Source organism: Myzus persicae, unplaced genomic scaffold (assembly GCF_001856785.1).
Source record: "Myzus persicae strain clone G006 unplaced genomic scaffold, MPER_G0061.0, whole genome shotgun sequence".
Taxonomy (NCBI): Eukaryota; Metazoa; Arthropoda; class Insecta; order Hemiptera; family Aphididae; genus Myzus; species Myzus persicae.
Genome location: NW_019104077.1, coordinates 1 through 24,839, shown reverse-complemented (window position 1 = coordinate 24,839; position 24,839 = coordinate 1). Strand labels below are relative to the sequence as shown.

General features: G+C 30.9%; 1 protein-coding gene across 1 annotated transcript; it reads left to right on the top strand.

Moving 5' to 3' along the window:
* The first annotated feature begins 5,719 nt into the window (after positions 1-5,719).
* Positions 5,720-6,820, top strand: LOC111038388 (KRAB-A domain-containing protein 2-like). Its single transcript, XM_022321459.1, has one exon. The coding sequence runs from the start codon at positions 5,720-5,722 to the stop codon at positions 6,818-6,820; it is 1,101 nt and encodes a 366-aa protein (XP_022177151.1).
* Positions 6,821-24,839: the final 18,019 nt, after the last annotated feature.

The following is a 24,839-nucleotide window of genomic DNA, read 5'->3' as shown; positions in this document are numbered from 1 at the left end:
TTTATTTTTAATTAAAAAAAAAAAAATTAATGACATTATATTTTAATAACATTGCCATTCAACATATGTTACCATTTATTGAAACACTGGATGGTAGAGGTATATGGTGTCTTAAGCATTTGGGGTTTAAGATGATACACAAAACTTTTTTTTTAGTTTTGATATAAATTTAATAATAATAATAATATTAATAATTTATTAGAAACATCAGAGTATTACAGTACCTACACGTATCACCTATGTACCATACAATATTATAAATTATGTTGTTTATAATTTATTATTTATGCTGCAGTTTGTTTTCTTTAAAAATAAATAGCTAAAGTTTATGAAGTGTTCGGTAAGTTATCTATTAATGGAATTGTATATAAAATCTAAAATAATTTATCAAAGACATCGATGTGCCATAACCTCAAGTTTATCGATACATATCAATTGAATTGTTTAAGTTGTAGGTGAACAATTATTTCTTATAGTCACACTCAGTTATAATGAGTTTCTGTATTTTAGCTGAACATAGTAATAGTTATTAACGTTAATCAATTATACTAAAAACGATTTAACTGTATTACTTTTCTTCTATATTTACGTACATTGTTATATGACAACAAAATTGATGTAATTAAATTTATATTTAACCTCTCACCCATTCCTCCACAGCATACTTGCCAAGTTTGTATTACATAATATTGATATTTATTAAATAATATTTTAACAGGAGTTAATGATCCGAGTACAAGCTCAACAGGTATATTTTTGAGTTAATATTTGTTGTTAGTTATTCATACATACCTATAGTTCTTTTGTTTGAAACTCATTTAAAATTGTTTCATAATTTCCTCGCCCAGCGTTACCGGTATAAAGATGTTTTAAAAAAAAATGAATATGCAATGGAGAATAGTACATCGTACACGACTGTCACCAGGTTAACTGAAGTCTGAAATCAATGATAAATTAGAATGCCGATCGGTTATTGTTTTTAAAATTAGTAGCGTTTTTATATTTTATGATAACATGAACCAATTAGTTAAAAAGTGATTTATTTAATTGTACATAGTGCTATTGTCTACAAGGGATATATTGTTCGATACATTTATGTGTCCAACAATAATAAATGTTAATATTAGCTTGTGGGTCTAAGTCACCATCAATAACTTTATAACTGAATTCCGAATGTATGAAATCACCAAAACAAGTCCCAAGCTGCCTGATCATTAACTGAAATACTTCACAATCATTCTCAGTCAATATCCAAAGTTAGATAATGTCATTATCCATAATATATTAATTATTATTATTCTTGTACGATCAACAATTTATTGAACAATCAACAATATATACCATTATAATTTACAAGTTTGTATTGCATTACATTAATGTTTATTATATAATATTTAAACAGGATTCAATATCCCGGATTATATTACAGGTACCTATATATTATGGAGTCAACATTTTTTATTGGTTTCACGTGTATTTCTATAGTTTTTTTGTTTGAAACTTATTTGAATACGAATTAATTTGACTGTTGCAATACCCTGCGTTACAAGTTCAAACATTTATTTTTTTTTAAATAACTTTTTGTGAAAGAAAGCCGTCGACGAGGTGCCAAGACTAATAAGGGTTATCTTGCTCTATTTGTGTGTTTATCAGTGAAGGCAGTCCATCTGGAAGTGGTGAGCGACTTATCCACGGAAGCGTTTCTTGCTGCTTTCGATCGGTAGGATCCCATGTCAGTGGTATTTTAATCCACCTGCGGCCCCTCATTTTGGAGGTATCTGGGAGGCCGCAATTAAAAGTGTCAAGACTCATTTGAGAAAAGTCATCGGTGATCAAATAATGACCATGGAAGAATTTACCACACTAATAATTCGCATCGAAGGAATCTTAAATTCGCGTCCACTCACAAGTGTCTCCAGTGACCCAAACGATTTGTGTGCTTTAACTCCTGGGCACTTTCTGATAGGACAACCCCTCATGGCAGTTCCAGAACCTGATTTGACGGACGTTAAAATCAACCGTCTAAACAGATGGCAACTGATCAAACAAGCGCAGCAGTCTTTTTGGAAACGATGGACCAATGAGTACTTACAGACATTGCAAGGCCGCCAAAAGTGGTTAAGGCAAGATACCAACTTAAACATCGGTGATTTGGTTGTCGTAAAGTCTCCAGTACGACCTGTCATGTCATGGCAATTAGGAAGAGTGACTGACGTCCATCCAGGTGCAGATGAAGTTGTACGCGTTGTGACGTTGAAGACAGCTGAAGGAACCTTGAAGCGTCCAGTAGTAAAAGTGGTGAAGTTGCCTGTGTCCTGATCGGAAGATTCTTCTATCAACCAGTGTTGTATTTTATATTTATTTTATGTAAAAGAGTAAAAGATGTACAATTCATTACCCATTATTTGTATAACTATAAAATTTTGAAAGTATCCTTTCAAAGGCGGGAGGATGTTGGGTACAGCTCTGGAATGATCGAAACTGTTCTCGATCATTCTATAGTTGCGCCTGTGTCACCGCGACAGCGCACGAATATTCTAGACGCGGCACCCCCCTCCCCTCTGGTGATCTATCCACGACGGTCCCTATATATACAGGCTACCGCGTCTGTCTAGTGGCTAGTCACGGTTTTTATTGCGTTGGTAATTTCCGCGTAATTATTTCGTGATCGTGACATATATTTTACGTTGGTGGTTGCCGCGTAAAGCTTACTATCGGCTGTTGCAGTGGCGCAGTACGCGGTAAGAATTTGTTTTATTGTAATAATAATTTAGCAATTGTCTGTTATAATTTTGTATTATTATTTGCTAAAATATCCAAATATTGTATTGTAATTTCGTACAATTATATTCTTTGATGTATTATAAGTTACATTGACTTTCTTATAATTTTTCAATACATCATATTATTTCATTATACACATAATACAGTCCACTTATCTTAGTCAAAATATACACTTAAAGCGTGGTTACCCCGAACAACGAAATGCTCGAGACCTCGCTTACAAACTGTATTATTTTAAATAATTAAATATAATAATATTGCCTAAATATAAGACTTCTTTTGTTTATTATTTGTATTTTAGATTCTGAGCGATGAATGTATTGATTTTTACAAATATTAAATTTATACAAAATATACAAATTTAACCGTCTGTGCAGTAACTTTCTGTTATACACTGTGTGCTAGTGTTTTGTTTCATCATTATTTGTCAGTTATATAGTATCTAACTTAATCGTAATTATAAACTGGATACTCGGCAATTTTAAAAGCCATTGAAGTAATAAACACCTCATCACACCAGTTTTTTAATTCTTAGGGTTGATTCCCTCAGCGCCATAAACAGTGTTAAAAACAAAACCAACCCCGGTGACATTGCCATCCTCATCCAAAATAAAATTGACGAAATTAAACAAAAAAAAAAAACATATTATACTAACTTGGATTCCAGGGCGTACCGGTATCTCAGGTAACGAAACTGCGGATACATATGCTAATATGGCCATCTCCGACAAGAACACGCCATTATTAGACTTCATCACCTACGACGACTTTAAAAACTCATTGAAAACATATATAAGAAAAAAATGGCACATATCTTGGTATAGACAGACTACTAAATTAAACCAGATCAAGTCAACAACCTTCAGAATCGTTTAAGAATAGGACACACTAGACTTACCCATGGATATCTCATGTCTAATGACGAACCCCCCTTCTGTGAAGCCTGTGGCCAATACCTCACCGTCAAACACATCTTGACTGAATGTCATGTTTACGACCAGGAGCGAATGGACCTCAACTTGACCGAAACCCTCGACTCAACTCTCGGACCACAACCTGATCAGAACGAAAAAACGCTTAAATTTCTTAAACTAACTAATTTAATTAACAAAATATAATTCTATCTATGAACGCTATGTATATAATCTAAATTGTTATTAAGTATTGTGAACTAACGGCCTTTGCTGCCGAGTTGTTTTTTTAAAATCAATAAAAAAACAAAACTGGATACTCCAATTAAATCTACTCAAAAAACTATAAAGAGTTGTATTGATATAACTAGTAGGGCAGTTTCTGTATCTAATGAAGAATTTATGGTTATGTTGGAGGCTTGTGTTATGTATCTGTATAATATTATACATATGTACTTGAATCTACTTCCTTAGTTGTGTCTGAACGTATTGATTATGACAAGTTAACCACCGGCAATACACTTATGCCGCTTTTTAGTGCTTTTTATCTTAACATTAAACCTCAGTAATCCCCGTAATAATGCTCCTCGCCATATCAAACATATACTTGAGAGTTGAGAGTAAGGAATCAGAGTTTCATTTGTTGTCTGTGTTCTACTCAGCAAACATCTGGTTCCACTTTTATCGATGGTTTTCGGATGACTTCCAATCAAACGCCATTGCAACTCAAGTTGTTGCGTTCGTCAAGGGCGCCCATAATATAATTCTCAAGGGGGGGACAACATTTTAATTTATCAATATATTTATAAATAGGAATGACCACGAGGTAGGCAGGGGTTTACAATTTTACATTATACTATTACATTACACACATCAAACTGGAGGATTATAAAATAATAATTATTTAACCAATTAACTATAAAATTAATTTATTGAAATTTTTATTTAATTAATAATATCAATTGGACATCAACATTTTTTACATTAATTATATTTATTAAAATATTAATTTACAAATAAAAATTGTAAATTTCTTTTTTTAACAACAAATTTATTTATAACTTGTTCTATACATTCATTCTTTTTATCATCAATTTTTTTCCTATATACGCTTATCATACATAAGCCATCAAGTCTTTCTTCACTCATTGTAGATCTCGCCCATGTCTCTACTCTCCTTAGTAAACTGATTGATCGTTCTACAGTGCATTTCGTAGGCGGCAATGTAATATATATCATTATACCTTTCTTGACAGCAGGAAAAAATTCACTCTTCTTTAATAATTTTTTATAATCCACCATAGTATCTTTCATAAATAATTGTGATTTTAATTGCCAATAATCATATCAAATTAAACCATTAACTTTTATATTAGGCATTTTAAAATGATTTTCAATATCTTGAAGTATGTTAATATATTAATTTTTTTGTAGTTTAACCATTTCATTTGGAAGCAACTAACATAATTTAAATGGAGTCCCATTGTTTTCATTAAATCGATTAGTGAACGAGCTAATAATAGAGTCTAAATATGGTATATATGTTACGCCGAATTTGTGAAATTGCTGATTTCATGAAATTGGTAGAAAAATTGCCGATTTCATGAAATCAGCATCGCTGTTGCAGAAAACGTGAAATCGGCAATATTTCTGCCGATTTCATGAATTCGGTATCATATTATTACGAACATAATTTATTACGAATAGTGATAGATATATAAATAACCAATATTTGAACCCATTGCCCATTGGCGTCACCCTTACCACATCATTATCTTTATTACCTATGATGATAGACGCCTCCACACTGCCGTGCCGCGTGACTTTATCTTAGTTACTAAGGCATTTGTATTGTTTTGATAAAATAATGTGACAAATATTCCCTACCTACATGTTCAACGTTCAGTTATTCGTTTCGGCTGCTGAAATAGTTAACAGTGTGTGACGGTTCTAAAAGTGCGTTTATTAGTTGCAATAATCAATTATAAATATAATAAAATAATAAATAATAATATTTATTTACTATGGACTCTAAATGGACAGCAGAACGAGATGCCGAAGCTGTTAAAATTTTAACTGATGATGCTTCTATAAATAAAGATAGGCGGTATTATCACGTCCGTGAGAAATTTGATTTGATCGAGGTAGCTGGCGTAAGACGTGTGCGACGGAAACGCGATCAACGTATTATGGCAGTAGTCGACAGTTTCCATAGTATTATCCGTGATATGCATGTGGCCAGTGGACATAAAGGTGAGACAAAAACACACAAAAAAATAATGGAGCATTACTCTAATATAACTATGGCTGATGTAAAAGCTTATATTGCTAATTGTGAAAGGTGTGTGGAAAAATCAAAAAAAAAAAGTACGCGAGGTGTTGTTGTGCGGCCTATTTTAGCTTCTTCTTTAAATGAACGTGGGCAAGTGGACCTTGTTGACTTTCAAAGTTTACCTGACGGTGATTTTAAATTTATTCTTCATTACAAAGAACACTTGACAAAGTTTTCATTTTTCCGGCCTCTGAAATGCAAAAAGGCTTCGGAAGTGGCGAAAGAACTGTTACACATATTTTTGACGTTTGGTGCACCTCACGTTCTACAGTCCAATAATGGTCGCGAATTCACTGCCGGTGTTATAAAAGAATTAGCGTTATTATGGCCAGATTTAATATTAGTAAATGGTCTGCCACGTTATCCACAAAGCCAAGGATCTGTAGAAAGAGGTAATTGTACACTGAAGGATTCGCTGGTGGCGTGGATGCGAGACAACAAAACTGCCGCATGGAGTTACGGCCTCGCCTTTGTACAATGGGGCGTTAATACCACATACCACGAAGCTATAAAGATGACTCCATATGAATCATTCTTTGGTCAAAAAGCACGAATGGGACTGGCAACAAAAGTACCTTGTGAATTGTTGGAAAATATAATGACAGGAACGCTAGAAGAAGATATGTTGGACATGCTTTTGGATCCATTGACTACTCCCACCATTCCGGAATATCGAAACGATGAGGACGTACAGGACGTAGTATTCATTATTCAGATTTTGTTTACTTTTGTAAATTTTCAAGGCCACAATCGCCCGATCCGACCAATTCACGGAGTGTCGTACCCCTGGTAATAATTATTTTATTTTATTATATGCCGAATTCCTTAACGCTCTCTATCGGGAGTAATTACGGTGCAGCGTATTTTGTACTGCAGTGAGCAGTGAGCTATCTATAATATTTATAATCAATGGTATTATGTATATTTCAAGTACTTTAGAATTTAAATGTATTATTTATCGTATTCAAAGAGCATCGCCCGTTAATTATTATTAATAAATAAATAAATAACTTTTTCTATCAGCAAACATTCTAATGTCGGAAATTGGAACATTGTTTGTCATTCCATTTTCACATTATCAAAATGTTGATTAAAGACAGAAACAAAACCACACATTTCACATCACTATAAAATCAATTTAGTCATTGCTTAGTTCAGAATCTAAAATAAAAAATTAACAAAAGAGGTTTTATGTTAAGGTAATATAATCATATTTTATTATTTAATAATTCAATTTAAAATAATACAATTAATTTTTTTATTGGTCTTCAAATTATAAATGTCTGCTTCGATTACTAAAGCTATTAACATTACACTTGTTTATTAAAACATAACTTAAAATCAATGAAAAAGCACAAAAAAAAATACAGTTTTCAATCAAACGATTTAATTTTTAAAATATTAATTTATTTTAATATATTAGTTATATTTCTACTATGAGATTTAAAATCGTTTATTCAAGGTTATTGTATAGGTGAAATGCGTCTGAATCATAGTTACGTTTAGTCAGGAGTGGTGTATAATCCACGACAATATACTCGTGGGGACTCTGTGTAACCTAAAAATAATTTTATTTATTTTTAAATGAGTGTAATAATTAAATGTATATGTTAAATGTTTATGATTTATGTCATTACCAACCAATACATTTTTACAATTTAACTTACTAGATATTTGACTAAACTCTTCCTCTATTCAAAAAAAAAATGATAAATAAGTACCTATGGCTATATTACAATTTGTTATGTTTATAGTATATTAATTTAAAAATTACTTGTCATTGAGATAGGAATATTAAATTCTGTTTAAATAATATACAATCAATATTAATGTAATGTAATACCAACTTAACAAGTAAAATACGTAATACACTCAACATTTCAAAATTGTTTGAAAATATTTTTTTTACATATTTTCAACTAAAAAACTTGAACAACTTTGTAATCGTCACGCCGAGTGTTTAAAAATTCCGTGTGTCACCTGCCACCACCACTACACCACACGAGCGACTTTTGACAATCACGACGAACAGAACTGCCTTATTCGCGTCTAATTGGCTCCAAGAAGAGGAATCACTTCAAGTTAGCGAAAAGGAAAGAGTTATTTCTTACGCTGACACATACATCAGATTACTTGTTTATATTATTTAACATTAAGATACTGAACCAGGAGTGTGTTTTCCAGTTGCCCAGGACCGCTTAATTAGGATTACGTCATAAGTATTCTGGTACGAAGGGTGAAACCCATGCAATCATGAATGATCGTGATAATGTACAACGTACTGCGGCCAGACGCTTTCATTTGATTGTATGCCCAAGATTTAAGATGGTATAGTTTCTCGACAACCTATGATCAAGTCGTTTTAAGGTGGCAACCAAATTAAAGGACCAGAACAGCGCTAGCAAAATTATATGTACCGATGTATAGAAGCAGGATTTACAGTGTGACAGATTTGAGCTTACCGCTACTTTTTTATACAAACGGTAGTGGTGAGTTTCCCTGAAGTATTTAATAGTGATTTTGGTTGACAATGTATCATGATTCGTTGAGCCTATTGCTCTATGCACGATCTAGAAGAGATATCTTCCATACATCGTGGTTTTATGGTTGGCCAACCATACTCTTAAATCGTGGATACGGCACTACTGCCGATAACCACGCAGGGCGTTGACCAAAAAATTGATACCGCCATAGTGTCATACGTTAATGCAGTCATCGATGTCAGCCGCCAGTTTGACACAATTGGTCACAACGTGACCCAGTTCCGCTATAATTGAAACACATTGCCGACGATGTCGCCAGCTGACCATTAACTCTGTACACGTAAATATTTTGTTTTGATTTTCGTAAACATCGTGTAAAACCCGAGTAATTTCTTGAATATTTAGTCTAAGACACTGTAACCCTCACCAAACACAAGTCACTCACAATACAACAGTTAAACGATCACATTTGTAATAAAATTGACTAAATTATCATTACGCTATTATTGTTTGAATGTTACAACAGCTTACGAAGACCGAGTTAATTTTGAGTAGATTTCGCCAGGGATTTTTCAGTTTTTAAAATGGGTACAGTAAATTGCACTTTCCGTTCTATGATATTAACGATATCAATCGACTTTAAGTATAGGTCATTTTTTAGTAAGCTTTTTGGGTGAAATAGTGTTGAATACATGAAAATGATGTCTCAAAATTATGCTGATGTATAACTTATAATTGTATTACTGTATAATGATTTTTATTTTTTAATTGTATAATTATTATCTACAGCATATTAAATTAATCTACCAACAAATATTGAACCCAACATATTAACCAATTTATTCATTTAAAAAAAAACCAAGAAAAAAAAATTTTTGGAGGACAATGATAGTCGAGTCCTCTTGGTGTCCTCTTAGTTATGCTAAATGACTATCATAAAAATAATATTTATACTGGGTGCAATTTACTACATAAAAAACTGTACCTGAAAAATACCGGACTCATGTCACGATAAAATATAAAAACAACGAATTTTTAAAACAGTCAAATTATATTTATCATTTATTTCGGACTTAAGTTAACTTTGTGACAGTCGTGTACGGTGTACTGTTCTCTATTAAAAATGTAGTAAACAAAAAAAACATATCTTTGCACGGGTGACGCTGGGTGAGGCAACTATGAAATAAATTCGTATTCAAATAAGTTTCTAAAAAAAAGAACTTAAGGTATATATAAATAACTAATAAAGAATATGAATTTAAAAAATTTACTTTTTGAGGTACTCGAATCATTATTCCCTGTTTAAATATTTTTAAATAAATATAAATATAATGTAATACAAACTTGAAAAATATAATGGGTGCTTAATTAGTAAGAACCTTATTATTTCAAAATATTTTTTTCTCATTGTTTCAAGTAAAAAATTTAAATAATGATAAAGATAAAAATATTTTAAAATATTTATATTTTAAATTTTTAAATGTTGATTTTATCTACCATAAACTGTGTGAAACTGTTTATTTTTTTATAAACATTAATATTTATGAATTAGGGTTTTTCAAAAGAACCGTCTGGTATAGTTAGGTGAAAGTACATTAAGTGCAGAGAATAAATTATCCTTGATGGCTCGATAATTTTACTATAATAAAATACCATTTTCGTAACATAAGTAACACACGAAAATCAATAGAAGTAAATAATTTGTCCAAATTTTTAAGTGACATTGTTGGATAATGACATTATCCAATTTTTCATAGCCACCAAACTTCAAACTAAGATTCAAATTCATTTAGAAAAATTTAAATACGTAGATGAAAACATTATTTACAATTAAATAAATCACTTTTTAGCCAAATGGTTCTTTTTGTCATAAAATATAAAAACGCTACTAATTTTAAAAACAATAACTGATCGGCATTCTAATTTATTATTGATTTCAGACTTCAGTTAACCTGGTGACAGTCGTGTACGGTGTACTATTCTCTATTGCATATTCATTTTAAAGAAGACATCTTCATACCTGTAACGTTTTGTGAGGAAACTATGAAACAACTCCTTATTTAAATTAGTTTCAAACAAAAGAACTATAGGTATATATGAATGACTAACAACAAATATTAACCCAAAAATATACCTGTTGAGCTTGTACTCGGATCATTAACTCCTGTTTAAATATTATTTAATAAATATCAATAAAATGTAATACAAACTCGGCAAGTATATTTGGTGGAGGAAGGGGTGGGTTTAATGGTAAGATGTGTATTTGTCCTTGTGTGATTTTAAATTGGTAATTAACAATTATACATTATTGAAATATATTTATATTTAGATGAATGCAACGATATTCATGAAGGTGGTGTGTGTGTACTTAATATATGAATGGAAATGGAATAAATTGTTGTGTGAATAATAATTATTAATATTAGCCCGAAGGGTCCCAGTCACTATATCAACTACTTTATCACTAAATGCTGAATGTATCACATCATCAGAACGAATTCCAACCTGCCGTATCATTAACTGAATTACTTATCACAATCATTTTTAGTCAATATCCAACATTATCAAATTCATCAAAACCGCAAAACGTTAAAACAAGATTTAAATTCATTTAGAAAAATTAGAATAAATAGACAATACAATTAAGCATACTTAATTAAATTACTTATTAAAGATAAAAAAGCTACGAATTTTAAAACACAACAACCGATCGGCATTTTTATTTTTTTTATTCATTTCAGACTTCAGTGAACTTTGTGATAGTCGTGTATAGTGTAGTATTCTTTATTGAGTTGAATTTAGTTTAGTATTGATGTTAATATTGATTTTTTTTTACTTGTGGTTAAATTACAGAAACTCATTATAATTGAGTTTGGCTGTACGGAATAATTGTTTCACATACAACTTGAGAAATTCAATAAATGTCCTAATTCAATAGATATAATATTAGTATTGACTAACTTGATTTTTAAGCACATAAACATTTATGATAAATTATGAATTATTTTAATTTTTATATACAATGCCATTAATAGATAACTTACCGTACAATTCATAGACTTTATCCATATCTTTTTAAAGAAAACAAAATTGCATGAATAATAATTTATGAACAACATAAATTATAATATTGTTTGGTGCATAGGTGATGGGCGTATAGATATTGTAATACCCAGATGTTTCTAATAATTTATTAAAATGTATATCAATACTAAAAAAAAGTGTTGTGTATCATCTTAGGCTAAAAGGCTTGGGATATCATATACCTCTTGCATTCAGTGTTTCCATAAATGGTAACACATGATGCATGGAAATGTTATTAAAATATAATGTCATTAATTCAAAATGTATGTAGTTATTGTCTTACCGATATTAAATTTATTTATGTAATTAATTACTAATTCTAGAATCAAAGAACAAATTCAACATATGCATTATGAATTTTAATATTTATTTAACGTTACAAACTAAGAATTACAGTATTGGGATGATACCTCTACTTATAAATTTTGATTATTGGTTTTCATTAAAGGTAAAATATTCCGAATACTTATTTGTTTCGGGCATGTGTATAGTGCAGGTATGATAATTGATAGACAGCGTAATTTATGTTTTTTAAAAATTGTTATTTATTAATTTTCGTTTTTACATTATACAGTTTCGCAATGGCTTAATGATATAATTATGAGAGTTTGAATTTAGAATTTTGAAAAAATTTGTAGAAGTGACGAAAACTTGCAAATTATTTTCAGTTAGAAATTCACAAAAATTTTCTTTTTATATCTGAGATTTTAAAATTTAATTAGAGATTCCTTATACATTTCATTTTATTAATCAAATGAAAAATTGCACATGAAAGTTAAATTACATTTTTACGAACATTTTAAGCTGACATTTTTACAACATTTCATACAGTGAATATATTAACTCGATTTCTCATGTAGCGATTTTCTTATTTTGTTGCAATTAATAAACGAATAGCTAGCGAATAATAAATACTTGAAATATATATCACATGTTTATTTTATATATTGATTGTCAATGATAGAATTTGTTTTTTTTTTTTGTCAAAAAGCTCGAAAATTTAATACAATGTTCCTGATATATTGTTATAATATCAGCTTAAAAATTCTGTAATAGTCGAGCTGTCATAGTTGTATACTAATAGCTAATAAAAAAAAAAAAAAATCAGCTTAAAAATATAAAAAATACATAGTTACGGGGTTGTTGATAAGCATTTAAAGTTCAAATGGTGACAAAGGTGCGGCAATTTGAAACATATTTCTCATGAGTCTAAAGTCATGAGCCTGAGACATAAGATTGGACCAAAACTAGAAGGTCGGAATGCCGTGGAATTTGTTTTATACATTAATAATAACAGTAATAATAGATTGGAACACAATGGAATAGTAATATAAGGCAGTAGGTAATAAATACAAAAATCTTATTTCAGGAAAAATATGAGTAAGGTATTTATTTGTGGTTATATTTATTTGATGCCGAGAAAGCCAACCTGTCGTAAAACTCTGTCAGAAAGAAAAAAAGTAACATAGAGAAAAATAAATATATAAACACTCATATAATTATGGGACCACGAGATTTAATAAGAACCACTTAACTCGTGTGGGGTGGACATCATCCCGAAACGGAATGGTTGTATAAAAGTTGAGGTGGTTCCGGCGGATGAAATAATAAAAATTATATTAAATATATATATAAGGGTACCGGCCACGGTGAGAAATAAAATTTATAAAAACCTCTACCAAAAAAAATGCTTGTTGAGTGCTTCCCCTAAGGGCAAAAGCGGCTTACTCGCCGTTCATTGTCTTGATGTTAGTCGGAAAAAAAACAAAAGTGACCGGGAGTCGCTCTGTCTGCCGATATTATGCCGTTTTCGCTGACGTGGTTTTTATATTATGATAATAATTTATGATTGGTCGATTCTTTACAGCTTAGTCACGGATATGGTGCCACTGGTGCAATTAGGGGGCTGTGCAGTCATCGATCGATGGAGACCTGATGCCCGCGGGATAATTTGACTTATCGCGTGTCGCAATGGAAATGTACCTATACTTATACCTTATATTACCTATATAGTACATAAATATAATATATATATTGTGCGTGTGGTGTTACTATTGCGTCGGACGTCATAAAATTAATCAAATTATAAATGTACAAATTATTTTATAGTTAAATATTTCTAAAATGTTCAACTCGTAACATCTACAAAAAAAATAATATAAGATGACAGACCATCTTCGCTTAGAATCGTTTTTCTTATAATTTTATACCATTGAATTAAAATTTAACACCATCCAATTCATTAAAGTGATCAACTTAAACCTATGAAATAATTTTGAAACTTTGATAGTTATTTGCAATTTTTGAGCTATTTAGAGCGACTCATCATTTGTTTTTTTTTATAAATGTAGTTATCTCATAAACAAATCCTCCGTTTGACATCGTTTAGTTTAAGAGCGCAAAGTACGAGGTGATCGACACAAAATAACTTACCATCGTACTTGGGGTGTAATGGATCTGTCGATTCTAAAATATATACGAGCATATCAGAAAAATTAGTCATTTACATTATCACTGCCCATGTGATTCAAGCTTGAAATTAACAGTAATTAATTGGAATAAATCATTGATCATACACAGTGGATGGAGCTACTTGAATCATTTGCTGTATCCAACTTAAACTTGCACTTATTAGTTATTTTATAGTGATTGTTGGAGTGAGTGATGGGGAGTTAAGTTGGACACAGCCCGGTTAGCAAGTAATACACATGTATGATGTATCTCCATCCATTGTTTAATATAATCTATGAAATAAATGGCACAGAAAAACTGTTTTGTTACAGTAAAATCTTAAAAATATTTCGACTTTTTTGGGCTACTTTTAGCCATGAAAAATATATTAAATATTTCTAGATATTTAATATCATATTAAAAATCTTACCACTAGCAATTATTTGGTAATTTATCTATCATCTAATTATTTATATTTTATTAGCCACTTACGAGTCAATGCTTTTATAATAACATTGAGATGAACTGCAACTAAAAACAAAACAAAAAGTTAATCATATTAAATTAAAATTTTTTTTTGAGTGTGAAATATGAATGCACAAATAGTGTGTTAGGTTAATCCAGATTCGTATCTATTTCATTAAAATAAATTATTATAAATTAACTTCTAAGTATGTCATCGGCTATTAGTATACTTAATAGAGTTTCCTACCCGTACATGCTTTTAATCAATATGTTATTAATTTCTTAACCTTTAATTACGTTCAATTTTCATTTTCATATTTACAATGCAATTCAGTATGTATCAATTAATATTGTTGTATCTTTATTTATTTCTTAAATTGTTCTCAGAAAGCTTGAGCTATAATGATTTTACTTTTACTATTAGGACAAAAAACAATTAAACAAACAATAATTTGGTCTAATTAACTGAACATCTTAGTTAATTTTTTAGTTGATGTTATTTGTTTTCCTACAAAATCCAATTTGTAGGTGTAACTGTAAACACATTTTGTATAATTGGTATTCATTTAATGTTTATTAAACTCAAATGCTGGTGAATATAATAATTATGGTTTACCAGACGACTAGTTGACATTAATAATTAACATATTATTAATGGAATTTATCGAAGTAACTACATACGTAATTGTTCTGACTGAGTATTGAAACCAGCCTCACGGAAAGCAACTGCAAAGTTAATTTAAACATTGTTTAATCAATATTCAAAATATTTTAAATATAGCATTTTCAATCTACATATGACTAGATAGATTAAAAATACTGGAATCTTCATTAAATACCGATAATAACAGTATAATATAGTAGCTCCATAATTTAGCATGACCAAACATTTCATATTTTGATTAAAAACTTAAAACTATTGTATCGTTTGCCACGCAGTGTGCATTTTACTGTATTTAGAAAATTCAGTGTTAAACTAAAGTAATCAGAAGTAAGGAGCAGAAAGTGGCTTTATTCGGAATAAATCAAACAAAAGATTTGATTGGTTTTTTGTTGTATATTAGGGTCCTGACCATTCTCCTAAAAGTTCCCAGAGATAATGAATATTCTAAAATTTTAAGGGTGGTTTTAAGTGGTGGAAATTGCTCAAAAATCAGTTTTTCACAAATATCTCTTAAAGTATAAACTATTGATTAACTATTATATTACGTATATACCAAAGTAAAGTTGAGTAAATCATCTATTTATATTACGTATATATCAAAGTAAAGTGAGTAAATTATCTATAAAAAACTATCTAAAATTTTTAAGCCTGCAGTCAAAAGGTTCTGAAGAAAAAAATAGTATTCATAAAAATGTTTTACTAGAGATATTCAGGAAAAACATTGTTGTACGGTGTAAGCTAACACACTAACTTTTATTGTATTGCATATTAAGGTAAATCTCATTATACTTATATCATTATTATTAGATAGTTGGGCTTGAGAATGAACCTCGTTAGTTCAGCCACCGACATACCGGTGAATAGTTATTACTTTATTAGTTAGTGGGTTTTTCCAGTCAGTCATTAAATGACCGTCGATCGTACTATTTACTCTAGTATCGTTGACGGATATCTGCATATAATCTTCCGTAATTGGCTATTCCGTAACAACTTATTATGGACAATCGTCGTCAGTCATTGCCGTCCAATGTCCAGCATATTCGATATGTGTCTCTGCCGTCTCACCGAGAACCGCTATCAATAATAAATCAGTCTCCGTTGCAAAGTCGCAACGACGCCATCCTGTGCGTCAAGTTTCCGTTGCCCGTTGGCAAACTTGCAAGTTGAGTGCACAGCTTCGTGGTGTTGTACTGCTGTGACCATAAAAAAAAGAACGCCGTTTTTCCTTCACTCTACACCTTCTGTTCGCGTCGTGTGTCCGTTGGAGCAAATTATTGCCCGTTCCAAGTATCGGGTGCTACAAAACGTACGTGGTGGGGACCGGGGCTGTTAATTACCTGTTGTGGCTGCCACACGTAAATCCACCCAGAGCCGTTGGCATGGAGCGTTGAGTTGGCAGTACTGTCGGTCACCGTGATATAAGAAGCCGCCGAGGAGATCGCGGGTATCATTGTTATTATGGTAGATACGCGGGCGGGTACGGCTTTAGTTTCCTCTGCGGATCTCCAACGTTTTACTATGCTTGGGTTTTCCCGTATGGAGGTCTTACCGGATGTTGTTTCGCCTCCAACGTAGGCACACTTGTTTTTCCTACGGAGGTAGGAGAGGACGGTGAAATAAAAAATAAACAACAACGTAAGGAGTGTACGTGTGTGTAGTATAAACCTACGTTTATTGCGCTAAGAAGGATTTAGCGATTCTTGGCGATAACGGTGGTCACGAGGTTTAGTGAGGGGAATCAATAGCGGTAGTTTTTGGCGGGTCGTTCGAGCGTGTAGACGTGCGCGCAGAATTGTCAAAAACATACTGGGCAGGGCCGCAGGGGAGCTGCCGCCGTCAGAGGCGGAGATCCGTTGTGCCACTAAACCAGTTGACCAACCGTCTTACACGTTCGCCAACTCCGTAGAGGAATTATGTGGTGGTGGTTCACCACATTATGTACTGATAAGTGATAAGTGATAACCAACATTGTTATTATCATGTGTTTATGATCTGTATTACTTAATATTTTATTGTATCGCGTATGTTAGATATGTATTTTGTTAGTGGTCACCCGTTCTAATATTTTGTTTGACGCTTCGTCATAACATATAATTATATATTGTGTTGTATTACGTAATATTACGTCAGGGCCTTCTAGCCCGTTATTTTGTAAACATTTCGAGGTTGTTATTTTATGATTAACACAATCTGGTGTCCAATCCTCCTCTACCTGACTTGCGGCGCCTAGCGCTTGGTTGTCTAGAGTCATGTTACACGACTCTTGTATTATTATTGTGAGTGTAGCGCGAATCGGCGAATCGAGTCCTCTGGGTCGGCAGTAAGGGACCGTCATCCCAGTCACAATCATATTTATTATTTTTTTATTCCCGTTTAAAATTATAATCATGTTATCATATTATCGGTTTGGTTCGAGGAGACGTAATAGCGTTGTAATAATATTTAGAAGTAGTGTGTTGTTTGCATGCGTGACAACGTATTATTAGTTTCGATTGTTTTTTCGTTTCATCAATTTTGTTAAAATGGCACATATATGTATTATTTGTGAGAAACAATGGATTGATGAAGGTATAGTGTGTAGGTTGGTCGGGGACTTAAAACGTTGATTAATGCAAGTATTCAAAATGAATGTATCTTCAATCAAAGTTCATGTGAATTGCTGGGCGTTGAGTATTAATGCATTGAAAAGAAAACCTAAAAGTAAGGATGACTATGCAAAAACAAATAGGTCATACATTTTGCGATATTAAATTTTCGCTCGCAGATCGAGTACTTCCACTTTTAAGCGTGAACAGTAATGATGAAGTTCGCAACAAGGCAGTACCGATCGATCCGTTGTTATTGTTTCAAAGGATTTGGGTTATGAAAAGATCAAACGAGGAGCTCCAAAATTTTTTAGTTTATGAGTAGGCTTCTTTTCCAGAATCACTCTTAGATGAAAAAGAAATATGGAAAACAATGAAATCAGCATTGTAGGACAGTTTCAAATCACTCAAGCCAGATTAAGAGCAAGATATACATTTGGAAAATAGCACATAGGTGATTGATAGACGATTTTGGTTACATTGCTTGGCATGGCTTCAATCTGAAACTTTTGAAGTTATATGTACATTTTAATTATGAGAGTAAACACTTTTGATTGAAATTTTTCATAGTTTTTGATGGCTATAGTAATAAGAACAATAGAGTGGACTCGCCGAGCAACGAAAACTTCATCTTCTGATATTAATTTCGAAGACACGATGATTTGCACAGTAAGCCAAGAGAACTTGCTTTCTAATAGAAATAATAAAATCAGGCTGATTTCGATGCTGTCTGCCAAATTTCGATTGAATAATTTTATCGTCAAACAAGCTACAGATGATGTTGATTTTATAATTATTCAAACAGTGATAAATTATGCTGTGAATAATATCACTATTTTATTTGGGAAAGACTTGAATTTCTTTGTGATTTTAACTGCTTGTGCAATAGTGTCAGAAGACATTTTTTTAATCAAACCAGGTAAAAAATGTTGATAAGAAACTATATTCATCTCAAAGCTTCGATCAACGTCATCCCAGTCGTGATCAAATTTTATTCCTCCATGCTTTCTCGGAGTGTGATCCGACATTTGCTCTTTCCCAAAAGGCAAATCATCAGCCTTGAAACTAATTCCAAAACCAGAAGACCTAAGACTTGCAACTCTGGTATTTAATTCCCAAAATGTTTTGATTGAAAATGTAATCAAGTTCATGTTTGGTATTTATGGACCACCCATCAACGAAACCATTCTTAATGAGTGTAGATACTCAAATTTTATTAAATCTGTGATTAAAAATAAACCAGTAAAATTGAATCTACTTCTACCCAATGCTGATGCTGATGAGATTCACCTGTAATGTGTTAACTGTTAACTACTATGTTCAGAAATGATTGGGTAATGGTTTAAATCCCACAGATTGGGGGTGCATTAGGAAGGTATCTTGATGCCTAAGAAAAGGTTGTAGCTCTCTACTAGTTATTCTTATAAATACGATTTTCAGCGAGTGCGTGAAAGGTTTTGGATCACTATATGTGGCTGTCGAAAACAAGGACTGGACTGCTCAGTAGTTTGCGCTAGCTGTCACAGTCAATCATGCAACAATAAAATGCATCCCCATTTGAAGGTACAGTCAAAGAAAATGATAACTCTAATAATACTTCATTAACTCTATCGATTTCAAGGAGCAGGTTATTGGAGAAATTAAAACTCAGGAAAATGTCTACGAAAGCGACGAAAATGAGATGGATGAAAAAGATATCTAGCTCAAAATGTATTGGCTAATTTTTTATATTTACTACTAGGGATACCGCAAAATAAAACTCCTATTACTCAACCTCCGCAAGAGGTGTGGAATAGAGTAAAAAAAAATAAAAAAAATAAAGATTACATTTCCGTTAAAAATAAATTGAAACTCCTCGACTAAATAATAATTGATTGTATATTAATTAGTATATAAAAGGATTTTAGTTATACAGTTACATTTTAGGAGATATTTGTAAAAAACTGATTTTCAATCAATTAAACCTTTAAAACCACCCTTAAGATTTTAGCATATGCGTTATCACTGGGGACTTTTGGGGGAATAATTATGACATTAAAATGTAGCAAAAAAACATTAAAAACCTTTTTTATTTGATGAATTCCAAATAGAAACCCTAACTGCTGTGGACTTTAAGGAATACAACAAATATTCATCACACCTGTCCAAATTACGAAGGTATTTTTATGTATAAATTTTGATTTTACAATACCGCTTTTGGATAGGTAGCAAACTTACCTAAACACAGTCTATATCCCTCGTCTATAAAAATATAAAAGATTAACCAGTATAATGTATATATTTAAATAAGGTTTTTACCTCGATAGGTACTAGAAACGATATTATATTATATTGAGTCCACATTAAGATAAAACAGTTTTATTAAGCAAATGTTACAACATATTGTTTATATTAACTTTTTATAGTCCTATTATTATCTATAGTTATCACCTAAACTGGCCTCTCCGTAATTTATTAGGTATAATATTAGGTTTATGTGACGAAACGGAATAATATAATTCACTAGTGACTTAAAGTGTTCTTAATATTAAAATGTAAGCCGTTTTAAGCCCCAAAACTATGAAAATGTAAGTGCCATTGTTGGAGGAAATAAAAATTAATAAATACTATGGATTCTGCTCTTTACAAAAGCATATAAAATAATATTAATAAGAACAAAGGTGTAAAGCCTTATAAAAACAATACATATACTATTTTTATAAGTGATATCTAACAAATTAAACAATTTAAAAAATATATTAATTTTAAATGCTCACTATTAACTACAAAACAAAATGCAAAAATAAACATTATTATTATTATTTTTTTTTTTTGGATTAAGGCTTCAACTATTACGGCCATTAGCCTGGTACTGTGGGTGTGTAGGGGGGGGGCATGGTTGGTTGGAACACGTCTGTATGTGGCAAGGATGTGTTGCTAAAAACCCGGATGGTCACCCATCCGAGTGCTAGCAACGACAGTCGGTCAGTACGCTCAGGGCGTTGCCGCAGATTGAGCGTACGACTGCGCCTCACCAAGCCACAAACATTCTTTGTTTATATTTAAACCACATATTTGAGAAACGACGTAAGTCACAAAAAAACATATTTCGATATTGAGTGTAATGTGTAATCAAATGATAAACGGATCGATCATGTGTGAACATTTGCAAAAAAAATATTTAATTTAATTTTACCACTGTAAATAATCAATATGAAAGAGAAATAACCATGTATCACCGGTAGCGTAAAAATCGTTTTTCCTTGTTTCCTCCGAATTTATTTTATTGGCTTATGTCCTTATCTAAAATAGGTGGTCCATTAATTTTCGTGACAAAATATGTATGGGATAAATTCTGTAAGTTTGTACAATATATTCTACATTGCTATGTTTGTTTTGTAAACAGTACTTACGCACACAATCGCCTAAAAAAAATTAATAATAAATTAAGATCTTATTCTCTCAGCACCACATAGGTAATATTCTAAAGATAGTTCATTATAAATACATAAAAATATTTAATGTTTAAGTGTCTAAGTAAAAATTTTACACAATATTAGTAGGTATATTATTTATCTAATCAAATTTTCTGTTATTGACATAATAGTACCTACATAATACATATTTATTATAATATTAGTAATATATTATTATTTATAACTGGAATATTTCAAAATAATATATTTTTTATTTGGGTATGCAAGATGTTCTCTAGATTGTAATAGATTCTACTACCTACTACCTACATGTTTATTTGATAAAACATAATTTATTTTAGGTAGGTTTAAAGAAAACAACTATACTTACATGATTGAAATAAACATAAAGTAAAACCTAGTACTAAAAGAAATCCTAAGATATTAAATCTAGCCATATTTGGACTTAAAATAAAAGAAAGAACGATCTAGAACAAGTACTCAGTATAAAAAGTTGAAAATTGTGGATAACATGTCTTTAAATGCATTTCTTAAGCTAAAATTATTTGAAAGTATGTGTATTGAAAAAACAGTTGTGTTATCTAGATGTATTGCTTGAATAAATAACAACTTATTTTATACTTAGAAATCCACAGTACAATGCTCAAAGTAAACGTACAAAATTAAGTTTTAGTTTCTGAATAAAATTGTATTGAACATGCTTGAGTACATTTGGTAGGCAGCTCTGCTGTAATAATATTTAAGATAATTATAATAAATTATTATCTAATTCGTATTGGTCAGAGATTGCAAACCTTTTGAACACTGCGTGCCCAAAATTAGTAATAACCTTTTTTTTAGAGCGTGCCGTAAAAAAAAAAAATTAAAAATATTATATTTTGTTATACTATAATTTGATTGTATAATTAATGTATTAGTATAAAAAGGTTAGTTTAGGTTATAATAGGTCCTATAATATTATATATTATATAATATATAATAGTAAAAATTTTCGAGTGCCCGCAAAATCTTTTCATGTGCCACCTCGGGCACGAGTTCCATGGATTTGCAATCCTTGGTATATGTAATCTAAAAAGCTATATTTTACCTCAGAAATAAGCAAAACAAATTATTTCAAATGTCAGTTACGATGATTATCCTAAATAATAGACTACCTGGGAAGACTATCCGGGAGAGTGAAAGAAGATGTTTGGTGTTTATTGACTGGAAAGATTGTAATACAATTTTATTTGAGGCAACAGTCGATTCCCTGGTTTGGATGCCAAAAGTTAACGTACGACAAATCACTTACAGAGAAGAGTTTAATAAGATGTGGGAACGGGGAGCGTGTCTTAAACTATGAAGTTAGTTTTAGGAATATTTTTTTAGTTTTTTGTGGGTAGACAAGGAGCACATTGAGCTGGATATCTTAAGTGATTATTATGTTGACAATGGGAGTTATTTTATTTTTACTCCCTAAAATTTCAGAACTCTTCTATAGTTGACATTACCGTATTTGGCGTATTTGACAAAAATATTGTTATTTTATTATGATGAGGTTCCACGTGGGTTAATCGAATTTTGGTTAGGTACTTAGTCTGACCATATTTTTCGTTTGGTGAAAAAGCTTAAATAAACAGCTAATAAGTAATAATTGATAACTTTACTTCTTTATTTTTATTAATATTTGTCAAAATTCTTTCAATTTTTAGATTTTGAATGGAGCGATGATTGTATTGATTTTACTCAATGATGAGAGTGTTATTTCTTTGTGTCTATCATAACCGTATGGTAAAGTAAAACTGCTTCAATTTTCTTTGACATCTTTCTGGTATTAATGCTAATCCAGTTGGTAATTTAAGGGGTCAAATGTATAAAATCCTGGTTTAACGTTCCCTTATTTTAGTTATGAATGCCAATAAAAGAATATTTCGAAGAGTGAAATATCCTCTTTACTTAAGACATTGTCATTTACAATTTACAACTGATTAGATGAATTCATTTCTACAAACTGGTTAGTGAATAATAATAATAACAATATACTTGCATAGACAACAAACACATTAGTATGGTCTTGCAGTGAGATGTTCAAATTAAATGTTTTACAATCATTTATAATATGTTGTAATATAGATATTTTTATACTAAATATACGCCAAAGCTGGGTCATGCCATAAGGTAAAGGTCAGTATCACAACACCAGAGTGAATATTCAAAATGAATAATGGCTAAAAATCGATTGTAACCAACATTTCCTTTTTGAAGATTTGGAATATCCTTACTCAGGCACATTTACTTGGTCTTGCCAAGAAATATACGTTGAAAATTTCCAATCTTTAGTTGACATAAATTAGACTCTACGCTGTTCAATCAGAACATGTCCGATTATATTATATAGATACTAGATAGTAAATTTTGAATTGATTAAAATGAAAATAATTCTTACATTACGTAAATGTATGCAATCAAATGATTGTGAATACAGTAACTTCTATTACAATAGCCACAAGTAATAAAATAAAATATGTGCTGTTAAAGGCGCGTTGTTTGCGAGTGAAGTGAGTGGCTTCGTTTGGTTAGGTGTTATAAGTATTTTTTCAGTTTTTTAATGATGCTTTTAAACCTAAGTTAGAATTTATGAAACCTACTTTTTCTGAACACGTCACCTTTTTATAACTGGCATTATAATTTACGATAAAAAAATACGACTAATATCTTCTAAATAACTAAATACTATATACTTTATTATTACAAGTGTAACTAACATCATTTGCTTTAAAAAATACCGAGTAATGATGTTATATTAAGCTACAGAAGTTGTAAAATATAATTAATATAATACCCACATATTACACACTTTATTGATGGTTTTAGGTAGGTCACAAGTGTAAAAACACATTGTTTTATGAAAACTTAAACTTTTTGTTTCGGTAGAACTCGATTTTTTGATTTCTTGGAATACAATATTATATTATCAGACTGCCATGTTATTGTTTAGTCATCATATTGACGCGTAAAGACATCTTTCAAATGCAAATTTTCTAACATTATACTGAAATTCTGATTAAATTCTTTATCATAATTTGTTATATTTAGTACAGGAAAATTATCTAAGTCTAACCTTTTTAGGATATTTCTATCTGAACTTCCTTTCCTAAATAGTACTACGTTGGTTCTATCTCCCTTTAAAAAAATATAGTAATTAATAAATACTGGATTCAAATTGTTTGCCGTTGATTTTAAAGTTTTTATCCAGCTGTGTTAGACATGCATCCCTCAACAATTCCTTTTACTTAAAAATCCTGTTGATTTTTTTCTTAGCCAACAGTTATATATGACTTTTCATCGGTCTTACTAGATCTTGAAGTGGCTAAGAACTAAAAACATTAAATTACAAATTTCATAAATAGTTTAAACTGTAACAAAAGAATCTAAAAAATATATAACCACAGTTATTTTTTACAGACATTTTAAGTTCATATTTAGATGGAATTACATATAAACGGCAAGAATAACGATTTTGGTTATTTTGTTGTAATTTAAAAATATTAATCGTGGCCACAAGAAACTTTAAAAGTATATTATTATATTTTATACGTAAAATGACATTTTCAGATCATTGAATTCGAATACAATGCATCCATTACAGTGACTCAGTAGATGCCTAATGTATAATAGCGACCCA